The 20,818-nt window shown below is 43.4% G+C and overlaps 1 protein-coding gene across 2 annotated transcripts in view; it reads left to right on the forward strand.

Annotated features, from left to right (window-relative positions):
- LOC129828872 (protoheme IX farnesyltransferase, mitochondrial) overlaps nucleotides 1-20,818 on the forward strand; it is a 72,944-nt gene that overhangs the window by 12,263 nt on the left and 39,863 nt on the right. For both annotated transcript variants that reach the window (XM_055890134.1, XM_055890135.1), the window contains exon 4: nucleotides 4-128. In XM_055890134.1, coding sequence (XP_055746109.1) covers nucleotides 4-128 — 125 coding nt within the window. The remainder of the gene's footprint in view (nucleotides 1-3; nucleotides 129-20,818) is intronic.

Below are 20,818 nucleotides of genomic sequence, written 5' to 3' on the forward strand. Positions count from 1 at the left end.
CAGCATTAGTAGTGTGGACGGCAGCAGCTGGTTTTGCCATGGCTCCAGTGCCCTTTGACCCTGCCACCTTCTTCCTGGCATCCCTCGGGACAGGGCTCGCCTCCTGCACCGCCAACTCCATCAACCAGGTCAGTTGCGTCACAGCTGTGTGCGCGTGTGTCAAAATGATCATGCAGAGTAGCCTGCCTGGGCATTCTTGGTTTGGTTTCAGACATTGTCTTGTTATTGCAGTGAGATATGACCATCGGTAAAGGACTGTGAAGAAAAGCACAATTAGCTGTGTATATAGGCCTGCAGTATTATTAATGCATGTATTATTGCGGACTATATCCCCTCCCCGTGATGAACTTTGTTTTACATGGAGAACAAAAGCCAAATCTTTGGTTTCTGGCACTGTATGGGTGGTTAATAGCTCAAAACTTTAATGATTCTGCATTTAACATCTTCCCCTGGTCAACCCCAGACTTACAAAACATTAAAATCACTGTAATCGGTCCCGAGTGGTCAATTTTTTTATTTTTTTTTCTCCCTCTTAAGTTGTTTCTCTGAAAGATGGATGAGGTCTCATTTCAACGGCTGGCAAGATTACAGTTGGGTTCTGAAACGCGTAATAGATTTTCATTGCACTTTACACAAACATGAACTCACTGGCTGACAGACATGCACACACACAGTACTGTCCCCTCGTCGTGCACTTCTTGTTGTTCTACAAAACATTGCGGGAGCCATTGACAGCACCTTTGAACTTTAGTTAAATTCCTCTCTCGCTGCGTATCTAAAAAATGCATTAACAGGCGACTCAAACTGGAAAACTGTTATTATTTGCCTGCTGAAAGCTTTTTTGTCCCAAAAAATAAAGTGACCGCTGCGCCTGGACACTTAAAATGCCTGAAATAATCAGACCTCGCTGAGTGTTGACGCTGTGCGCTGGAATGCGCTCCATGACTTAAGAATATTAGTTTAATGGACAACCTCTCCCTCAGCCCTGAGTTGAACCCCAATTAGCTGCGGCCTTCTGCCTGTAATTTGTCCAGGGCCCTGATTACACTGCAGGTTCCTGCCCTAGGGGGCAGACAGCAGGGTTACGTTCACTAGGTATGCTCCAAACTGAAGAAAACCGACTAAAACTGGGCGGGACTAACCTGAGCTAGTCCAATGAGAAATGCTTGTTTTTGTTGCAAAATGTGTTTGGTTGTAAAGCCCTCCCTTAGCCTTAACACTAGCCCAGCCTTCAACAGCCAAGTTCCAGGCAGTGTCCTCCTCTCTCTCCTTTAGAGCTGGAATTAGGTTATTTTCTCAACCGGGTCACAATGAACGGAACTTATTTGTCCCAACAATCCAAAGCTCTTGGACTTGACCTTTCCGTGCAGGCATGTAGTATTTCCTCTAGTCTAGCGTGTCATTGTCAGGGTGACATCTGTAGAAATTTGAATAGTGTCAATCCATCAAACAAAAAAAATGTCATTAACTTCTTGTAATCAACTCTGCCTGCCTTTTCCCCTTCAATTTACCTCTTCACCCATCTACCTTACACTGGAGCAGGAGTGTAAAATATCCTATAGGTGTGACAGTTATGTCTCCTTCTCTAAAAGCAGGGGCAGGTTGGTAGTCTCTAATCCCCAGCTGTAGGGCTCCAGGGCCCCAGCCCCGAGGAGTTCAGTGCTGAGAGATGGGAGAGGCGGTAGCCACATCATGTCCATCCCTGTATATCTGTCCCTATCTGTATCAAGTCAGCGGCTGTCATTCTTAATTTTCTCTATAGGAATTTGTTCGGAGCAAGGAAGGACATGATGATTCATCTTTCATTTAGAGTACTAGATCTTTCTCCTTTTATCATCTCCTCTCAGCACAGCAGTCACCAGCCTAGTCAGAACAGAAGCCTCGGGCTTGGGTGAAGGTGAAGTCCAGGGAGCCACCCACTAAGACTGGGTTTAGGTGATGGGTCTGAGGCCCTGCAAAATCAGTTAAATTAGTCTGATTTGGTTTTATTTTCCAGGTTTCTGTTTTTCGCTCTAAAAATCATTAGACCGATGTTAGCAATGTTTCTGTAGTGCTCATCTGATTGCAGTGTTTAATGGCCACTGGATTGATGCAAATAATCATGAGATCATTCTAGTGGTAGACCAACACACACGCATAGACGTGGGCATTCCTGTGCCATTTCAAGGAAAATACAAATCACTGATGCATTTTGTGCATGTCTTATGATAATCTTGGGCAAATTAATGCATCTTCTAATAAGTTCAAAACATTTTAGTTGATTTCCTACTAAGTTCAATCCATTTTTTTATTTTGTTTTAATGTCTAGATTCTTTGATTCCGTCCGCCTTCTCCGCAACTCAGTTTTTATCGGATCCTAGAGGGGAGTGTGTGGCTGTGGGTTGGCTGCTGTTCTGAAGTGGGCAGTGTGGAACATGTGGACTACCTTCAACCGGACATGAAGGGTAGTAGTCTAAGTTGTAGAGTTGGTAGGTAGTATTACAGTAGAGCAGGACAAATGGAATTCATGTTGATTTGTTTTGTTTGATGTGTCTCCGCTTTGAAGTCTTAATGGGCCCGCCAGCCAGGCCAGTGCATTATGGGTGGGTGGTGGCGGCGTGCACTTGGCCAACTGACAGTCATTATTCACGCTGGCAAAGAGACACACAGGAAGAAAATTGTGGGTGAGGTAAAAATGCCATTGTCATTGGATCGCAGTAAATTGTCTTTGAAAGTAAATACAGAGCTCTTGTAGGACTGTCTTACCTCAACATGTTTTCCTCCCTTTTTTTTATGTGGATGGCCTTGTTTTTCTCAGACCTTATGTAAGCAGAGCCCGAGTCTCCTCACGGTTCTGTCTGGAATCTGAGGGCATTAAATCTTTAGGCCAGGGCTTCTCTTTCTTGTGGCCAGCACCAGTTGTCAGACAGACCAGGGCTTCACTCCACACAAGGCAGCCCCTGTCTGCCTCCATGTTTCTTGTCTTTCTCAATGTCCCTCTGTGGTGACAGATCCCTGTGATGTCATCCGTTTTAATTGGCAAGATTGAGGGATTGACTTAAATGTAGTTTAAAGGGAAAAGAGCCACCTGGTTCAAGGAGGCCATTTCCTCCAGTTGGTGTCCCAAATGGGGACTTGTTACCCTACATAATGCTCTACTTTTGACTATATAAGGAATAGGGTGCCATTTGGGATGCAGACCTAACCTTACCTATGCTGGTAGTATGCCTGCTCAATGATACCGGCTGGCCAGCGATACTTTCCTTCAAAAAAGATCCAATGAGCCCATAGAGAGATTAGGGTTTTACAGTATTAGTATTTGTTTCTCTAATAGGGTAACACAATTCTTAGACAAAAGCCAGTTAAGTTGGTAGTTGCTCCCCTTTTTAAAATATTTATACTGTACGTATGTCTATGCACGCGACTGCCAAGTAGTTGTTGTTTTTGCTTTGTTTGGAAAATAATGTAATTTTCTTTTGTGTAATTACACACACACACACACACACACACACACACACAAAGGCCTAGGGGTTGTCGTGTGACACGTAACACTGCGGTGCGTTGCCCCACACACTTTGCTTCCGTGGAGACTCTCTGATCCTCCGCTGTGTCGGCTTGACACACCGGATCATCTGTCAAGGTTTTGTCTCGTAAAAAGAAACACACCCTCACCTGGGCGTAATTGATCTAAACACTTTGGTCGTCCATTTGGTTTTCATAATAATTCCAAAAGAAAGGGAGGGGTACGAAGAAAATATGACACTTCAATTTTTTCATATTTTTAGATGTGGTGCCAAGTGTTTTTTTTCTTGAAGTAGTGCTACAGCCTCAGTGCTGTGGTTGGGCTTGATCAAAGCACACACTTATTTTCTTGATTTGACAAATAAAACTACAGCTTCAAATCAAAGTAAGCAGAGGGTAGATCCCCCACTAAAGATCCACTTCCTATGAATTCCCCCGCCGCCCTTTAATCCTTTAATGTTTTGGGCCCTGAAGACTGAATTGTCGGCAGCGGACGGAGTGTGTGTGTGCTCCTGTGTGTGTGTGTGTGTGAGACCACATAAAACAACTGTGGTTGAATTACCTTCAGGAAAGGGAGAAAAGAAAATGTCTTTGGGGAAGAAGAATGCCTGACTTGGGTTTGTATCCCAAATAGCACCATATTCCCTGTATAGTACTACATTTGACCAGAGTTCTATGTGTCCTGGTCAAAAGTAGTGCACTATATAGGGAATGGGGTGTAATTTGGGATTTAACCTGTCTATGAAGCCAGCAAAGGGAAGCCAGACCTTCAGTAGTGCAGCTATCAAAGCCAAGGCTGCTGTTCCTCCCATGGGGGAAGTGCCCGAAGGCAGGCGCTCTCTCAGACAGAAATGTTGTGCTTTCTTTTCTTAAACATCCCCATTTCGGGAAACTGACGCAAGGGTGTAAGCGCCTGGAGTCACGTAACAATGGCATGGCACCGTCTGGAGTTTCTCACTGCACTAAAAAGACACAATGACAGTCATATGATTTGACCCCGAGTCAGCGAGCCAGAGAATGATAGTGGGCTTTTGCTGTTTTTTTTCTCTTCCGCAAGAGTTCCCAACAAAACTTAAACAGCTGGCTTGGCAGTTGGATCACCAGCTTTGCTAAACTGGGTATCCAAGTTTGTTTGTCTGTGTGCTTTTCTTGCGGACACAATTTGACGTGGTTCACGACAAACTTTCTGACTACCTCACCAGATGAAATGTGCCCAATTGATTTCACAGACAGGGTGGTAGTCAGAGTTGAATAGCGGGAATTTGGTTACCGAGATTTCCCGCCCAAACACACTCCCTTTTCCTAGGATAAAATAACTGCAAGAAACCGGTAAATTATAATAAATTATTTCTACAAGCAGCATTACGTGAAATGGAACTGTTAAATTGTATGCAATGTCTGAATCTGGCTTCTCTACGGCTTTCTCTCTGTATGATCAATCATCAACGCTCAGGGTGGGGACAGACAGCGCATCTCGGTATGGACCGCACTTCACAATGCATGGACCCTCATGGTAGCTTTTTTTCTTGTGACGGGAAGGCCTACATTTGCTGCAGCTTAGCATATACCATAGCAGTATAAGGACTGAATGTGTGTCTAATTTACACATCAGTCTGGCTTTCGGGGGACACTGTTTTTCCATATTTTTATTGTGAAGATGATTTTCTTTTAATTTCAGCTGCAGAGTTCTAAAACAGCCTATCACTCGAATATCGTTGCTTTAAATCAGTGAGCAGTCTTTCCATCCGTTACATTCAAATGTCATCAGTAGATAATCCTGTTCAAGATAATACAGTGTACATATATAGATGTCCTACCCTACCTCTTTCAGGTAATACATTCTATGCAGTATTAGCCTTATATTTAGCTAATGAATGATGGGTTATGCATACGCTTCTAACTTATAGCCTCTGTTTCTTGTGCAATATGCACCTGCACTTCGCTGGTCCCTCTCATTAAAAAACACTTCTTAGCTCTTGGAGTCCCAGGAAAGGCTAGATGAGAATAGCTAGATGGACACATATTTTTTGCATTTCTTATACTAATAAACTATTCAATGATTCGTCATTCATCATTCATTCATCTTGTTTGGTGAATGTTAAATACAGCAGCCTGTAGGAGTTTGAAAGAAGAGGACAGGCTATGGCGGTAGACTATAGCAGTTATTTATTCAGACTCATAACCATTCCATCTGCATCTTATTCTAGTCCAACTATTATTCAAGCATGACATGACATGACAGGAATGAAGCAACACTAGAGAACGTAATAAACACAACATTAGGGTAAATATTATGATATCAAGGTATATATCCGTCAGCTTACTAAATGTAAAATGGGTCCTATTATAGTCAAACTTGCTAGCCCATAATTGTAACTTTGTAGGCCGCATGTCCTGCACCAGAATTGCATGTGTTCTCCTAGCTTCATGGTTGGAACGTGGTGTATAATTCCAGTATATAATACAGTTCACGCTCAAAGATTAGCCTACTGGAGCATGTTTCATTTATTTACCCAGGAGATATAGCTACATCTATTTGTTTCTGTAGTTGAAATGTGCTATCCATGTGCTGGATAACAGCACAATCATTTGGGCTGTCATCAGGCTCATGTAGCATCGGGCTTGAATTTTCATGCCGATCAAAACTCTAATCCAAACATTTATATGCTTTAGAATGATACTTCCGGTTTTTGGTGGGAAATACCGTGAAAAACCGGGTTACCTGGGGAAAGTGTTTTATTTTCGGGGTGAAACATTTTGTGAAAACCGGAGAATATTCAAACCTAGTGGTAGTGTAAGTTGCTCGCTCGCAATTTGTAAGTCGCTCTGGATAAGAGCATCTGCTAAATGACTTAAATGTAAATGTAGTGTTTTGTAGTATTGGAACCTGCTTGTGGGATGAGGTGGTGATGGCCTTGTCTGAGGGCTGAGCTTGTGGTTTTCCCTCAGAGCTCCCTGTGTCCTTGCAAACCTTCCAGATGGTTGAACAGCTCTGTAATGGGTTTGGAGACAGGGCCTTGAGTGTTGGAGTGACCTGGAGGTGGTCTGGCCTTCCAAGCCCCTGGGGGTCACAGCAGGGAAGGACTCCCCGGGTGTTCCAGCCATCAGAAGGCCACTCGGGCCCATCTCCCTCCATCACTGACTCCCCACTCTCCGGCCCTAATTTAAGCTAATTGAGTAATTGGGACTGAAGACTGTTTCAAGCTGGGTCTGGTGGTCCTAAAGACCCTGGTTGTAACCTGAGGTCCTCAGCTAAACAAACAGGACCTGGCCTGTACTGTCAAATCAGGAGGAAAAGTGCAGTCTAGTAGTGAACTGTTCTGTCCCAAATGGAACCCTCTTCCCTGTATAGTGCCCTACTACAGCTGGTGCACAATATCTAATTTTAAGCAAGTCTTGAGGTTTTGCTCGCCTGAGGTAGAGTACCTTTCAAGCTGTAGACCACACTATCTACCAATAGTTTTCATCTATATTTTTCGTAGCTGTCTATTTACTACCACAAACCGATGCTGGCATTAAGGGCGCACTCAACGAGCTGTATGAGGCCATAAGCAAACAGGAAAATGCTCCTCCAGTAGGGGCATCGATGTCGCATCGATGTCGTCCCCACAGTGACCGTGCGTACGTATCCCAACCAGAAGCCATGGATTACAGGCAACATCTGCTCTGAGCTAAAGGCTAAAGCTGCCGCTTTCAAGGAGTGGGACACTAATCCAGACACTTTTATAAGAAATCCCGCTATGCCCTCAGACGAACGATCAAACAAGGCAAAGCATCAATACAGGACTAAGAAGGAACCCTTCAAAACCGGCTCTGACACTTGTCGGATGTGGCAGTGTTTGCAAACTATTACGGATTAGGAAGGGAAACCCATCCTAGTAACGCGAGCCTACCAGAAGGCCTAAATGCCTTTTTTATGCTTGATTCGAGGCAAGCAACACTGAAGCATGCACGAGAGCACCAGCTGTTCCGGACGGCTGTGTGATCATGCTCTCCGTAGCTGATGTGAGCAAGACCTTTTTAAACGGGTCAACATTCTCAACGCCGTGGGTTGTGAATTGATTACCAGGATGTGTACCCAGGATAACAATCTCTCTCTCCACATTAGCAAGACAAAGGAGATGATTGTGGACTACAGGAAAAGGAGGACCGAGCATGCCCTCATTCACATCAATGGGGCTGTAGTGGAGCGGGTCGAGTTTCAAGTTTGTTGGATGTCCACATCACCAACGAACTATCATTGTTCAAACACACCAAGACAGTCGGGAAGAGGGCACGACAACTCCTATTCCCCCTCAGGAGACTGAAAATATTTGGCATAGGTCCCCAGATCCTCAAAGTTCTACAGCTGCACCATTGAGAACATCCTGACAAGTTGCATCACCACCTGGTTTGGCAACTGCTCAGCATCCCACCATAAGGCACTACAGAGGGTAGTGTGTACAGCCCATTACATAACTGGGGCCAGTTTTCTACTATCCAGGACCTCTATACTTGGTGGTGTAATGCCCAAAATATTATCAGACTCCAGCCACCCAAGTCATAGACTGTTCTCTCTGATACTGCACGGCTAGCGGGAACCGGAGCGCTAAGTCTAGGTCCAAAAGGCTCCTTAACAAGCTTCTACCCCGAAACCATTGGACTGCTGAACAATTAATAAAATGGCTACCTGGACTTTTTTTTCCTGCTGCTGCTACTCTGTTTATCTATGCATAGTCCCTTTCCCCCTACCTACATGTACGGTACGCATTACCTCGACTAATCTGTACCCCTGCACATTGACTCGGTACCGGTACCCCCTGTATATAGGGGGGTACCGGTACCGTTCTTTTTTTGGGGGGAGGTGGTAAATATTTTGTAAATGTTTATTTAAACTGCCTTGTTGGTTAAGGGCTTATAAGTAAGCATTTCACTGTAAGGTCTACACCTGTTGTATTCGGCACGTGTCAAACAATTAGATTTTGACCAGGGCCCATAGCTATCTGGTCAAAAGTGGTGCTCTACATAGGGAATGGGGTACCATTTGGGACTCAGCCTTCTAGCGTGTGAGTGAAGTGTCTCAGTCTAGTATGTGTCATTCTTCACACACACACCAAGGGCTTCCGAGTGGCGCAGCAGTCTAAGGCTCTGCATCTCAGTGCAAGAGGCGTCACTGCAGTCCCCGGGGCGAATTTGGGTTTGGCTGGGGTAGGCCGTCATTGTAAATAAGAATTTGTTCTTAACTGACTTGCCTAGTTAAATAAAAGTGTGACTGAGTCTTAAAGATTGTGTGATTTTTGTTTTTTGTTGTGGAAAAACGTTGTCTTTTGTGGCTGTCTGGCATGTAATTTTCCCTGTAGTGTTGAAGGGCGACTGAGTGCTCTTTTATGCCTGCCTGTCTGTCTAGTTTGTGTCTTTGTCTCCTGCAAAGTGCTGTCTAAGGATGGTGGCACGCGAGCGGCGAGCCCCCACTAGCCCCCCGGCCCGTCCGCTATTACCGCCACTGTGAGCGACGCCCTTCGCTCTTGTCTTGTGGAGGCATGTATTATTAACCCTCCTACAGTATCTCTTCTACCTCCTCTTAGTGGGCTCCTTCAAGCTTTATTGTAATGGTGAGAGGTTAGCATGTCTTGGGGGTATGATATTTGTGTGTATGTGACAGTCGGACTATGATGCAATGTATCATTTCAATACCAAAGTGCTGGATTACAGAAACCCTCAAAAAAATATTGTCACTGTCTCAATACTTTTGGAGCTGTGTGTGTGTGTGTGTGTGTATATAGATAGATATATCCTTATATGAGAGCGAGAGAGAATGTGTTTGTGATATACACTACCGTTCAAAAGTTTAGGGTCACTTAGAAATGTCCTTGTTTTTGAAAGAAAACCACATTTGTTTTGTCCATTAAAATAACATCCAATTTATCAGAAATACAGTGTAGACGTTTTAATGACTATTGTAGCTGGAAATAGCTGTTTTAAATTTTTTATGGAATGTCTACATACGCTCGTCAGTCTATTCGTGTTCTGAAGGCTATTCCATGCAAGAAATTGCCAAGAAACTGAAGATCTCGTACGGCGCTGTGTACTACTCCCTTCACAGAACTGTGCAAACGGGCTCTAACCAGAATAGAAAGAGGAGTGGGAGGCCCCGGTGCACAACTGAGCAAGAGAACAAGTACATTAGAGTGTCTAGTTTGAGAAACAGTTGCCTCACAAGATCTCAGCTGGCAGCTCCAATAAATAGTACCCGCAAAACACCAGTCTCGACGTCAACAGTGAAGAGGTGACTCTGGGATGCTGGCCTTCTAGGCAGAGTTGCGAAGAAAAATCCATATCTCAGACTGGCCAATAAAATAAATTAAAAGATTAAGATGGGCAAAATAACAGACACTGGACAGAGGAAGATTGGGAAAATTGTTATTGATCAATGGAAACCGAATGCATTTGACCTCAATTTCAAGTCTCATAGCAAACCAGACTTTGCAGAAATGTAAAAAAACTTGTTTTCACTTTGTCGTTATGGGGTGTTGTGTGTAGATTTGATAAAATACATAATACAGCCTTGTTCTAAAATGTAATGTAAAATGTGGTGGGAAAAGTCAAGGGGTCTGAATACTTTCCGAATGCTGTCTGTCTATTCCGGATTATGACATTGCTCGTTGTGATATTTCTTAATTTCTCTCTTTTGGATTATGTGTTCACTGCACCTGCGATAACATCTGTGTACGCGATGAACAAACTTTGATTTTAGAGCGAGATTACACAAGCAGCCGGAACAACGGGCGTTCACGCAAGACAGTGTTGTGTTCCTCGACGCGAGCATTTAGCTCGTTTGGGAGTTCTGCATCACTGTTTATCTCATGGCTGAGTTTCCTTTGTAATCTGTTATCGTCTGCAAACCCTGCCACATGCAACGAGCGTCGGAGCCGGTGTAATAGGATGCCACCTTCTCCTATGAAGAGGATATGCTTTACATGTAATTGGGGCTGAAAGTGACTGGTTGCAGGAATAGTAAATACTTATGTTAACATACTAATGGTTATACATGCAATCAGGAGTAATAGTGACCAGTAGCAGGATACATACTAATAGTAATCAATGGACAGTAGTGTATAGGAGTAATACATCAAATCTATAGTAATTTTAGCAGCAGCCTAAGTTGTGAGAGTGGGTTGAGACTTGTGGATTGGTATATAATCAATATGGATACTCTGGGAGCGGGAGAGCAGTAGTTATTTGCCATTTAAGTCTTATGGCCAATGGGAAAGAAGCTGTTTTAGGAGTTTGTTTGTCTTAGCCTTGATGCCTGGTACCGCTTGCCGGACGCCATCAATCATCTGTTTTAATTATATTTATCCAAACGCTTGGAGGTCAGATTGAGGTGCTAGCTAGTTGGAATGACTGGGCCCTGAAATGAGTCAGAAAATTCCCCACTGGGATACAATGTCTTGAACCCTCATTTGGGCACCCCACCTCTAACTTGTGAGGCTGGAAGGGCATATAAAGAGCTATAGTGATGCAAATGTTCAATCTTGTCCGAAGGAAAGCCATTTCAAATCACACTTTAGTAATTTGCTTTAACCACAAACCAAAAATAAATCATTATAGGATAAATGATTGTGATAATAATTTTTTATTTGTCTGGTTATGCCCTACTTCAAAATTGCATTTTTGAAGAAATCCCTCTACGTGCAAGAGCCTACATTTTGTCTTTGTTTTTCTGGTTATATTCCCCTCGTTTGAACTGAGCAGATCATTGTTTAATTTAGACTTGACTTGTCTGGCATGGGGGTCCTAATCATGCTATTGAGCTTGAGATGCAATAATGAAGCATGCTAATAAGGCTTGCATTTTTTATGTGTCCCGTTACCTCAATTTCTCTCGTTCCAAAAGCTTGAAAATCAGCATGATGCTGGTTCTAGAACACCTGTGGATCTGATAATGAGCTGATTGGTGATTAGACTACAGTGACTAATTTACTTATGACGTTTCCAATGGTAACATAGACGGGGATAGGCACCCTCTGTCTCCACAGGCGATTTCTCCACACACTTTGTGTTGCCTGTCATTTGTTTGGAGAATGAGTGGCTCATGCATGCATCCCCATAGCTTCTCATGCATTTTTTAAATCCACATTTGCATGCATAGGGAGCATTATCAGAGGCAATGTGCTGTGACTCAGAGATATGGCGTGTGTGAGAGATGGCAGAAACAGTCTAGTTGTGTACTAGAAATTGAGATCTTATAAATAGATGGAGTCATTTATTTTGCTTTATTTTAATTACTACATTACATTTAGGTCTTTTAGCATCATACACTCTTATCCAGAGCAACTTATACAGTCAAATGTTCATACTTTCATTTAAAAATGTGCTTTTTTCTGACGTTTTCTAAATGCATAGCCTAATGCTTTATATAATGGTGGAAATAACATCCACATAGCAGGCGTATTCTATGCATGTTATCATTCATCTTTAAAGGTGGTGGAGCATTAGTTTATTCTCCATTGTAATATCCACCATCAATTTCAAATGACTTCCTGAGTGCTTTTCAATTGTTGCTGCTATTTGCTTTTCCTTAAGGCACTGTATTGACACAGAATGGTAGATAAGGTTAGGTGATTGAAGGTCATATCAGGCACTGAATAGCCTACAGTTTGTGTTCACTGAAGTTGGATACCTTGCTGTCATATCTTCTGAGATACAATCAGTTGGATGTCACCACAGTTCTAAATCTCAACTGTCAATACTAGGTGTCCTCTTCCGGTATTGGTGCCAGCCACATACTGGGCATTCTACCCTCCCTGGGGTAGGCCTACTCAACTTCCCAGTGGGTTCCAACTGTCAAGTCCTCTCCCAGCGTTGCCCAAACCCTCCAAGGTTTTAATGTGTTTTGGGGTACCTGTTGGGACATTCTACCTCCAGAAGAGGAACCATTAGTAGTAACAGAACCTCTCAACCTCTCCAACAAGAACACTCCTCTTCAAAGACCATGAAAATGCTCTGCTCTAAGAGTTTTATCTGTCCCCTGGTGAGCAATAGTGACAGAAGATATGCTTTCAAACAGAGCATGAATACTACTAGCATGACAACATCCCCACACACCAGGGTTTCTGTTAGGGAAAGTTGGTGCCGGACATTTGACTGGCAGCATTTTAATTTAACGGAGATTTTGATACATTTACTGGACCCATATGCATTGGGTGTGTAAGCCAATTAGGGCGTTCACCCACGGTGCTCAGAATGACAGCATTACAGTTAGATTATGGTTATTCTTAAACAGAACATGCAACGACATGCGACTTTGACGATTTCAGATGCACACTTTGAAGATGTTAGAATAACTGCCACATTTATTACTCATCTTGTTGCTGAGGAGTAGCAAACGGCAATCTAATATCCCCATAGCAGAAAAGTGTACCTATTCAATTGGTCAGCTTGTCATTCTGTGCAAGAAAGAAATGGCCTATTCCAAATGGATTCTGGGACAGTTGTTGAATGATGGATCCCAAATTCATATAACCCAGTAGCCCTAGGCTGACAAAAAATATAAGGCTGATGCAACAGATCAGAACGTTTATCTTAAAATGTTAAACTTTTTATTTCTTCACATAAGCAAGGCAGTAGGCTACGTGCACATGTTCGTTCCATAATACAGTTAGCGGGAAAACACCATTGTTTAAAGCCCACCGCTCATGTGAGTGGTTTCATGTGACTAAGATTAAAATATCTATTAGAAATTTAGAGAGATAGGAAATCCTAAAGATGCAACAACTAGCACGGGTTGCTAATATGACTAGGAGTGACTGCTGGCTGCTGAAAAATGAAAGAAATTTGATTTGAAACCCAATAGAACATTAAAGAAAATAGGCTACTGGTTTCAATGATTGCTTCAACGTTTCTATGGTCGGATTTTACTTTGAAGCAAGGTAAGACATGCCTCATAATATGAAGTAAAATGTTCAGGTTTCAAACAATTAAGTGTGTGTGTTCAAAATGTGTCCTGCCTCCAGCTCATAGCAAAGTCAGTGGTGTGTGACTCGCTGAAGCCTGCCTAAAGTTGCCTATATGCACTTGAATGGCAAATGTGAAGCGCTCTTGAATGACCAGTTGAGAAATAAAAATAGTAGCTCTTTTTAATCTTGGCCATCAGAACTGCTTTTAACACACGATTGCATTTAGAATTGCTACGCAATGATTGGCCTTATAAAAACACATTTCACTCCAGCAACGAATGAGCTGTTTGAGAAGCTGTAGCAGCAGCTCTCGTCCTGTCTGGGGGATTTTCCGCTCATAAGCTCTGTATCTGTATGCTGCGCGGGTTGATAAACATAACTATGAAAATACACACGGCAATTTAATTCCCCTAAATTATGCAAATTAACATAGACCGATAAGCATGACCGGTTAAATATATTTCCATCAATGAAGAGACAAAAATAACATTTTGCAAGGGGATTTTTTTCTTATCCTGGACAATTGTCCGGCGGCAATTTTTTATTTATCGGCAAAAGAATAGAGGCCAAAAGCCAGCTATTACCATCTAACAGAAACCATGACACACACACACACACACACTCCCTCTACACTCCCTCTAAACATGAAGCTACTTTGAGATGGACTAAAACATTTAAACACCCCATGCCTCCACTCCACCACTTGGAAGAATTGCAACAGACTGTTTCAAAATAACCTCTATGCTGAGGTCAAATTGTTTATGTTTAACTAATCGTTTGTGTGGTGGGCTTCAAAGAAAGCATGAGAAAGACCGATGGACTGCTAGCTCTAGTAATCAATCCATCATTTGGTCATCATATTAGTTCCGCTCTGACTGTGTAATGACGGAGGATTTTGTCTGCATCACATGTTTTTTTGGGTGGTTATTTTTCTCGGTTTTTGATGGTAAAGGTCAGATACATCAGTAGGCTGCCTAAGGAGAGGTTTAACACCACCCTGATCCCTTTGCACAGACGCTGCTGCTGTGTGTGAGAGCTCTTGTTTTCCACCAGCTTTGTTAAAACAATAGAGCTAACTGACCTTTGCCACTTTTTTAGATTTTTGTATTCTCTCTCCTTTTCCACCAAGCTGTGAAGTGAATTCACCGGGGAGCCTTATTATGAGGATGGAAAGTCCCTTGTTTAATCGCTTGGTCGGATCAGGATGGCACGAGAGCAGCCCCGATGGGTTTCATTCATTCTGCGTTGGATTCAAATGAATATTTAACTAGGTGACACTGTTTAATAGTTAATTTCCTTCAATTCTGCCTGTGTGAGCTGCGGGGTGCCAATCCATGTCAAACTGTACACGACTGGATCTTATGCAGCTTGCGAGAGGCCGGAGGAGACCGACGCTTGCCTTTGATAATGCTGTAAAGGAGACCATAGATCTGTGTCCTCAAGAGAAACGCCTGGGGAAAAGAGGGGCCTTGGCTAGATATTGGGCTAGTTAAATTATTAGCTTTGTAATCACTGGTGTGGAGGGCTGCAATATTATGAGATCCACTGATATTTCCTTTATTTTTGTTTTTATGATGAAAACCCGAAGTAAATGGCCTATATAGGCTAACTGTTTCGACCTCCCCACCTCACAGTTGAAATTAATACACCTACATTCATGACTGTTCTAGAACAAACACAGTAAACCAGCCAATCCAATGACGCAAAATGTTCTAGGAATAACAGATTATTTTTTCAAAACACGCACATTAATAAAATATATGTACAGAAACCGTTGAGTTGCTGGTGGCAGTGAATCACATGCACATTGGAGCAATCATAGGGTAAGTAGGGTAAAACTAACCTGTCTCACGACGGTCTAAATACAGCATGCATCACGTCTGGCCAATCTGAGTGTGAACCACCAGGAAGAAATCTTGAGTTGCAATGCAAGTGTGCTCACTGATTTTCAAATCATTACAAAGTAGTTTAGGAGGCAGGTGGTTAGGAAAATGACCCTAAACAAATGTGTGGTCGGACCACGGTCGTTTCTGGTATCCATTGACTTGCTCCTTTTAATGTAAGTCCATAGTCCAGGCCTTCTTTGGGAGAAGCTGAACTGATGAAGCTTCATATCCTCACAAGTGGCGCAGCTGTCTAAGGCACCATCTCCGTGCTAGAGGTGTCACTACAGACACCCTGGTTCAAATCCAGGCTGTATCACCACCGGCCGTGATTGGGAGTCCCATAGGGCAACGCACAATTGGCCCAGTGTCGTCCGGGTTTGGCCGGTATAGGCCGTCATTGTAAATAAGAAATTGTTCTTAACTGACTTGCCTAGTTAAATAAAGGTTAAATATATATCTTTTAAACCCTGAACTACCCCTGATATTTTCACTCATGCCACTTGACTTCCTCCTTTGCCCTATTCACCTCAGTCCAGCCTATTGGTCTTTTTTCAGCTCTATGTTGCAAGCCACACTACAGCGCCAGAGTGGTGTTTTTGACAACTGTTTAAACGTTTTTGATGTCAAAATTGGCTTGTTTTGTTGTGAAGACAAGGGGATGATTAGTGGTTTCAAGTAAATCAGCTTTTCAGGCAGCCTGAAGCACTGTAACCTTAACATGGGTCAAGGGTTTGTGGTTTTCCCTCAATTGACCAATTGGACCATTTCAAGAGGTCTTGTTGCATTAGTTTGCCCTTTAACCTCATGAGCTCTTGTAGTCATACAGTAGCATAATCTAACCTATATTACAGTAGCCTAGCCTATACGATTACAGTAGCCTAGCCTATACGATATGACCAAAAGTATATGGACACCTGCTCGTTGAACATCTCATACCAAAATCATGGACATTAATATGGAGGTGGGTGTCACCCCTTTGCTGCTATGACAGCATCTACTCTTCCATTTAGCCATAAAAGCATTAGTGAGGTCAGGCACTGATGTTGGGCGATTAGGTCTGGCTTTTACAGTCGGCGTTCCAATTCATCCCAAAGGTGTTTGGTGGGGTTGTGGTCAGGGCTCTGTGCAGGCCGGTGAAGTTCTTCCATGAAACAGGAGATGGTCTCCCCAAAACTTTTGCCACAAAGTTGGAAGCACAGAATTGTCTAGAATGTCATTGTACGCTGTAACGTTTAAGATTTCCCTTCACTGGGCCTAAGGGGCCTAGCCCAAACCATGAAAAAAGTCCCCATACCATTATTCCTCCTCCACCAAACTTTACAGTTTGGTAGAAGTGACCTGCAGTATTAAAGTATGGGCATCTTTGTGTTGCAAGTGCCAGAAAAAAATTGGCTATCCAGGTACATTTTACAACTGTGAGTCAGACCGCTGAGAATCCTTTCATGGGAATTGCCCCAGGAGGATCCACGACGAGTCATCAGCTTCTTTGATCAAAGGCGTGTGTTTGCAGCGACACACACTTCTCCCTCGCACGCAAGGTGTCTCTCTGCTCTCTCATCGCCCTGGTCTGTTTATTGTACACACACTTGTCTACAATAGAACCAGCCGTCACCCAGAGAGGAAGACTTCATGACTTACTCGCTGAATGACTGGGCAGGCAGCTCTCTGTCTCAACTCAGCCTTACAGGTTCTGACAAAGTGCTGTGATTATGGGCTTCAGTGACCAGCGAGACATGCAGCAGGCCACCAGCTACGGACCTGAGTCAGAGATGAAACGAACCACCACCCTGTACCGGTCTGTCACCAGAGCGAGTTATTTTCTTCCCCTCAGCGATTTCGACCAAGAAATGGCACGCGAGGCAATGCAAACGCAGTTACAGCTTTGAGTGCAATCATTTCTCTTTTTCCTCTTTTTCATTTCTTACATATTCCCTTCTTCCACAGCGGTTTTATTTTGAGCAGATTGAAACAGCTGTCAATATAATTACAAATGGTCGAATAGAGAAGGACAGCAAACAATTCTTTCTTCCTAATTTAAGTCTATAATGACGAGACCGACCCCATAATGTCAAATACCATACCTCATGTCTGAGTTCTCTTACACATGGAAATGGATATGACTGGTCAGCACCTTGGTGGTCCTCTCTAGAGGTGCCTGCTTGTGCAGCCAGTGTGGTGAAGTGGCCCCTTTCTAGTCTGAAGGACACACTGGCCCTACCGTCACTCAGCACCTGAGTGTGTGGATAATGGGCTACTGCTGAGTATGCACTCCTTTTAGAAGTGTTCCTCTGACTCTCCTCATTGCACTAAGATGCACTCTCAGTCCGCAGCACTAACACGCTGAGGCCATAAGTTCACATCATGCATGTTTTAATGGGCAGCCCCTTCGCGGACCCCTTTGTGCGTTATCGGAGGAGGTTCCTTTACTGCCCTTTGTTACATTTGAGTCATTTAGCAGACGCTCTTATCCGGAGCGACTTACAGGAGCAATTAGGGTTAAGTGCCTTGCTCAGGTAGACTTGTACAAACCATCCTGATCTCTCAAGCTCACATTCTGTTGCCCAGGGGCACATAGACAGATTTTTCACCTAATAGGCTCGGGGATTCGAAGCGGCGACCTTTCGGTTACTGACCCAATACTCTTAACCGCTAGGCTACCTGCTGCCTCGTGGAAGGTTGTGTTACTGAAGTACTGCTGTTAAACCTTTCCACTCTGATGGAAAGAAGGTTTTTACCATTGTATTTCCCACAAACTACAGCACAGAAAACTACAGTAATTTCATCCATGAGGGAGCCGTTTCCTGAACAACACATGTGTTGCATATTTGATCTAGCAAGTCTGCATCCAAGGACGGCTCTTTGTTATTATTGAGTAGTCAGAAATTGCCGAGTTTTTACAATGAAATTACAAAATAATAACTTAAGCACTGGTGCAGAACTTTCAATTACCATGCTAGGATGGCCAATCTGAGAACATGCGTATCTTCTGTGTGATACTATGTTACAAGGATCAGTGAAAGTAAAATAGGATAGGACATTAATGATATCACTTGCTAGTTCTGTCATCGTTGAAAGATTACAATTAAGCCATTTTCCCCTTTGGTCTGCTTCTAAGGTTGGTTTACCTTATTGGATCAGATTAGATGAATATCTAGCCTTGTCAGGCGCATCAGGGTAGTTGTTGCTTGTCTGTTCTAATTAACAACATTTGTGCATAGTTAAATGTGCACCAGAGTGGAAATTCAGACTAGGTGAGTGCTCACAAACAAAGCTTACGTGGGCCAAAATTTGAATCTCAAGACTCAAGCATTGTTATATGCCTAGGGATTTCTATCTAGGCCTAAATCTTGATTTTTTTTCACCTTTTATTTAACCCGGTAGGCAAATTGAGAACACGTTCTCATTTACAATTGCGACCTGGCCAAGATAAAGCAAAGCAGTTCGACACATACAACAACACATAGTTACACATGGAGTAAAACAAACATACAGTCAATAATACAGTGAAAAATAAGTCTGTATACAATGTGAGCAAATGAGGTGAGATAAGGGAGGTGAAGGCAAACAAAATTTATATATATAAATAAATAAAAATATAAAAAAGGCCATGGTGGCGAAGTAAATACAATATAGCAAGTAAAAAAACACTGGAATGGTTGGTTTGCAGTGGAAGAAAGTGCAAAGTAGAGAGAAATAATGGAGTGCAAAGGAGCAAAATAAATAAATACAGTAGGTAAAGAGGTAGTTGTTTGGGCTAAATTATAGATCGGCTATGTACAGGTGCAGTAATCTATGAGCTGCTCTGACAGGTGGTGCTTAAAGCTAGTGAGGGAGATAAGTGTTTCCAGTTTCAGAGATTTTTGTAGTTCGTTCCAGTCATTGGCAGCAGAGAACTGGAAGGAGAGGCGGCCAAAGGAAGAATTGGTTTTGGGGGTGACCAGAGAGATATACCTGCTGGAGCGCGTGCTACAGGTAGGTGCTGCTATGGTGACCAGCGAGCTGAGATAAGGGGGGACTTTACCTAGCAGGGTTTTGTAGATGACCTGGAGCCAGTGGGTTTGGCGACGAGTATGAAGCGAGGGCCAGCCAACGACAGTGTACAGGTTGCAGTGGTGGGTAGTATATGGGGCTTTGGTGACAAAACGGATGGCACTGTGATAGACTGCATCCAATTTATTGAGTAGGGTTTTGGAGGCTATTTTGTAAATGACATCACCGAAGTCGAGGATTGGTAGGATGGTCAGTTTTACAAGGGTATGTTTGGCAGCATGAGTGAAGGATGCTTTGTTGCGGAATAGGAAGCCAATTCTAGATTTAACTTTGGATTGGAGATGTTTGATGTGAGTCTGGAAGGAGAGTTTACAGTCTAACCAGACACCTAGGTATTTGTAGTTGTCCACATATTCTAAGTCAGAGCCGTCCAGAGTAGTGTTGTTGGACAGGCGGGCAGGAGCAGGCGGCGATCGGTTGAAGAGCATGCATTTAGTTTTACTTGTATTTAAGAGCAATTGGAGGCCACGGAAGGAGAGTTGTATAGCATTGAAGCTCGCCTGGAGGGTTGTTAACACAGTGTCAAAAGAAGGCCCAGAAGTATACAGAATAGTGTCGTCTGCGTTGAGGTGGATCAGAGACTCACCAGCAGCAAAAGCGACATCATTGATGTATACAGAGAAGAGAGTCGGTCCAAAAATTGAACCCTGTGGCACCCCCATGGAGACTGCCAGAGGTCCGGACAACAGACCTTCCGATTTGACACACTGAACTCGATCAGAGAAGTAGTTGGTGAACCAGGCGAGGCAATCATTAGAGAAACCAAGGCTGTCGAGTCTGCCGATGAGGATGTGGTGATTGACAGAGTCAAAAGTCTTGGCTAGGTCAATGAATACGGCTGCACAGTATTGTTTCCTATCGATGGCGGTTAAGATATCGTTTATGACCTTGAGCGTGGCTGAGGTGCACCCATGACCAGCTCTGAAACCAGATTGCATAGCGGAGAAGGTATGGTGGGATTCGAAATGGTCGGTAATCTGTTTGTTGACTTGGCTTTCGAAGACCTTAGAAAGGCAGGGTAGGATAGATATAGGTCTGTAGCTGTTTGGGTCAAGAGTGTCCCCCCCCTTTGAAGAGGGGGATAACCGCAGCTGCTTTCCAATCTTTGGGAATCTCAGACGACACGAAAGAGAGGTTGAAAAGGCTAGTAATAGGGGTGGCAACAATTTCAGCAGATAGTTTTAGAAAGAAAGGGTCCAGATTATCTAGCCCGGCTGATTTGTAAGGGTCCAGATTTTGCAGCTCTTTCAGAACATCAGCTGACTGTATTTGGCAGAAAGAGAGATGGGGAAGGTGTGGGCGAGTAGCCTAGGGGAGGGCAGTGCTGTTGTCCGGGGTGGGGGTAGCCAGGTGGAAAGCATGGCCAGCCGTAGAAAAATGCTTATTAAAATTCTCAATTATAGTGGATTTGTCGGTGGTGACAGTGTTTCCTATCTTCAGTGCA

This window comes from Salvelinus fontinalis, chromosome 30 (genome assembly GCF_029448725.1).
Source record: "Salvelinus fontinalis isolate EN_2023a chromosome 30, ASM2944872v1, whole genome shotgun sequence".
NCBI classification, from domain to species: Eukaryota; Metazoa; Chordata; class Actinopteri; order Salmoniformes; family Salmonidae; genus Salvelinus; species Salvelinus fontinalis.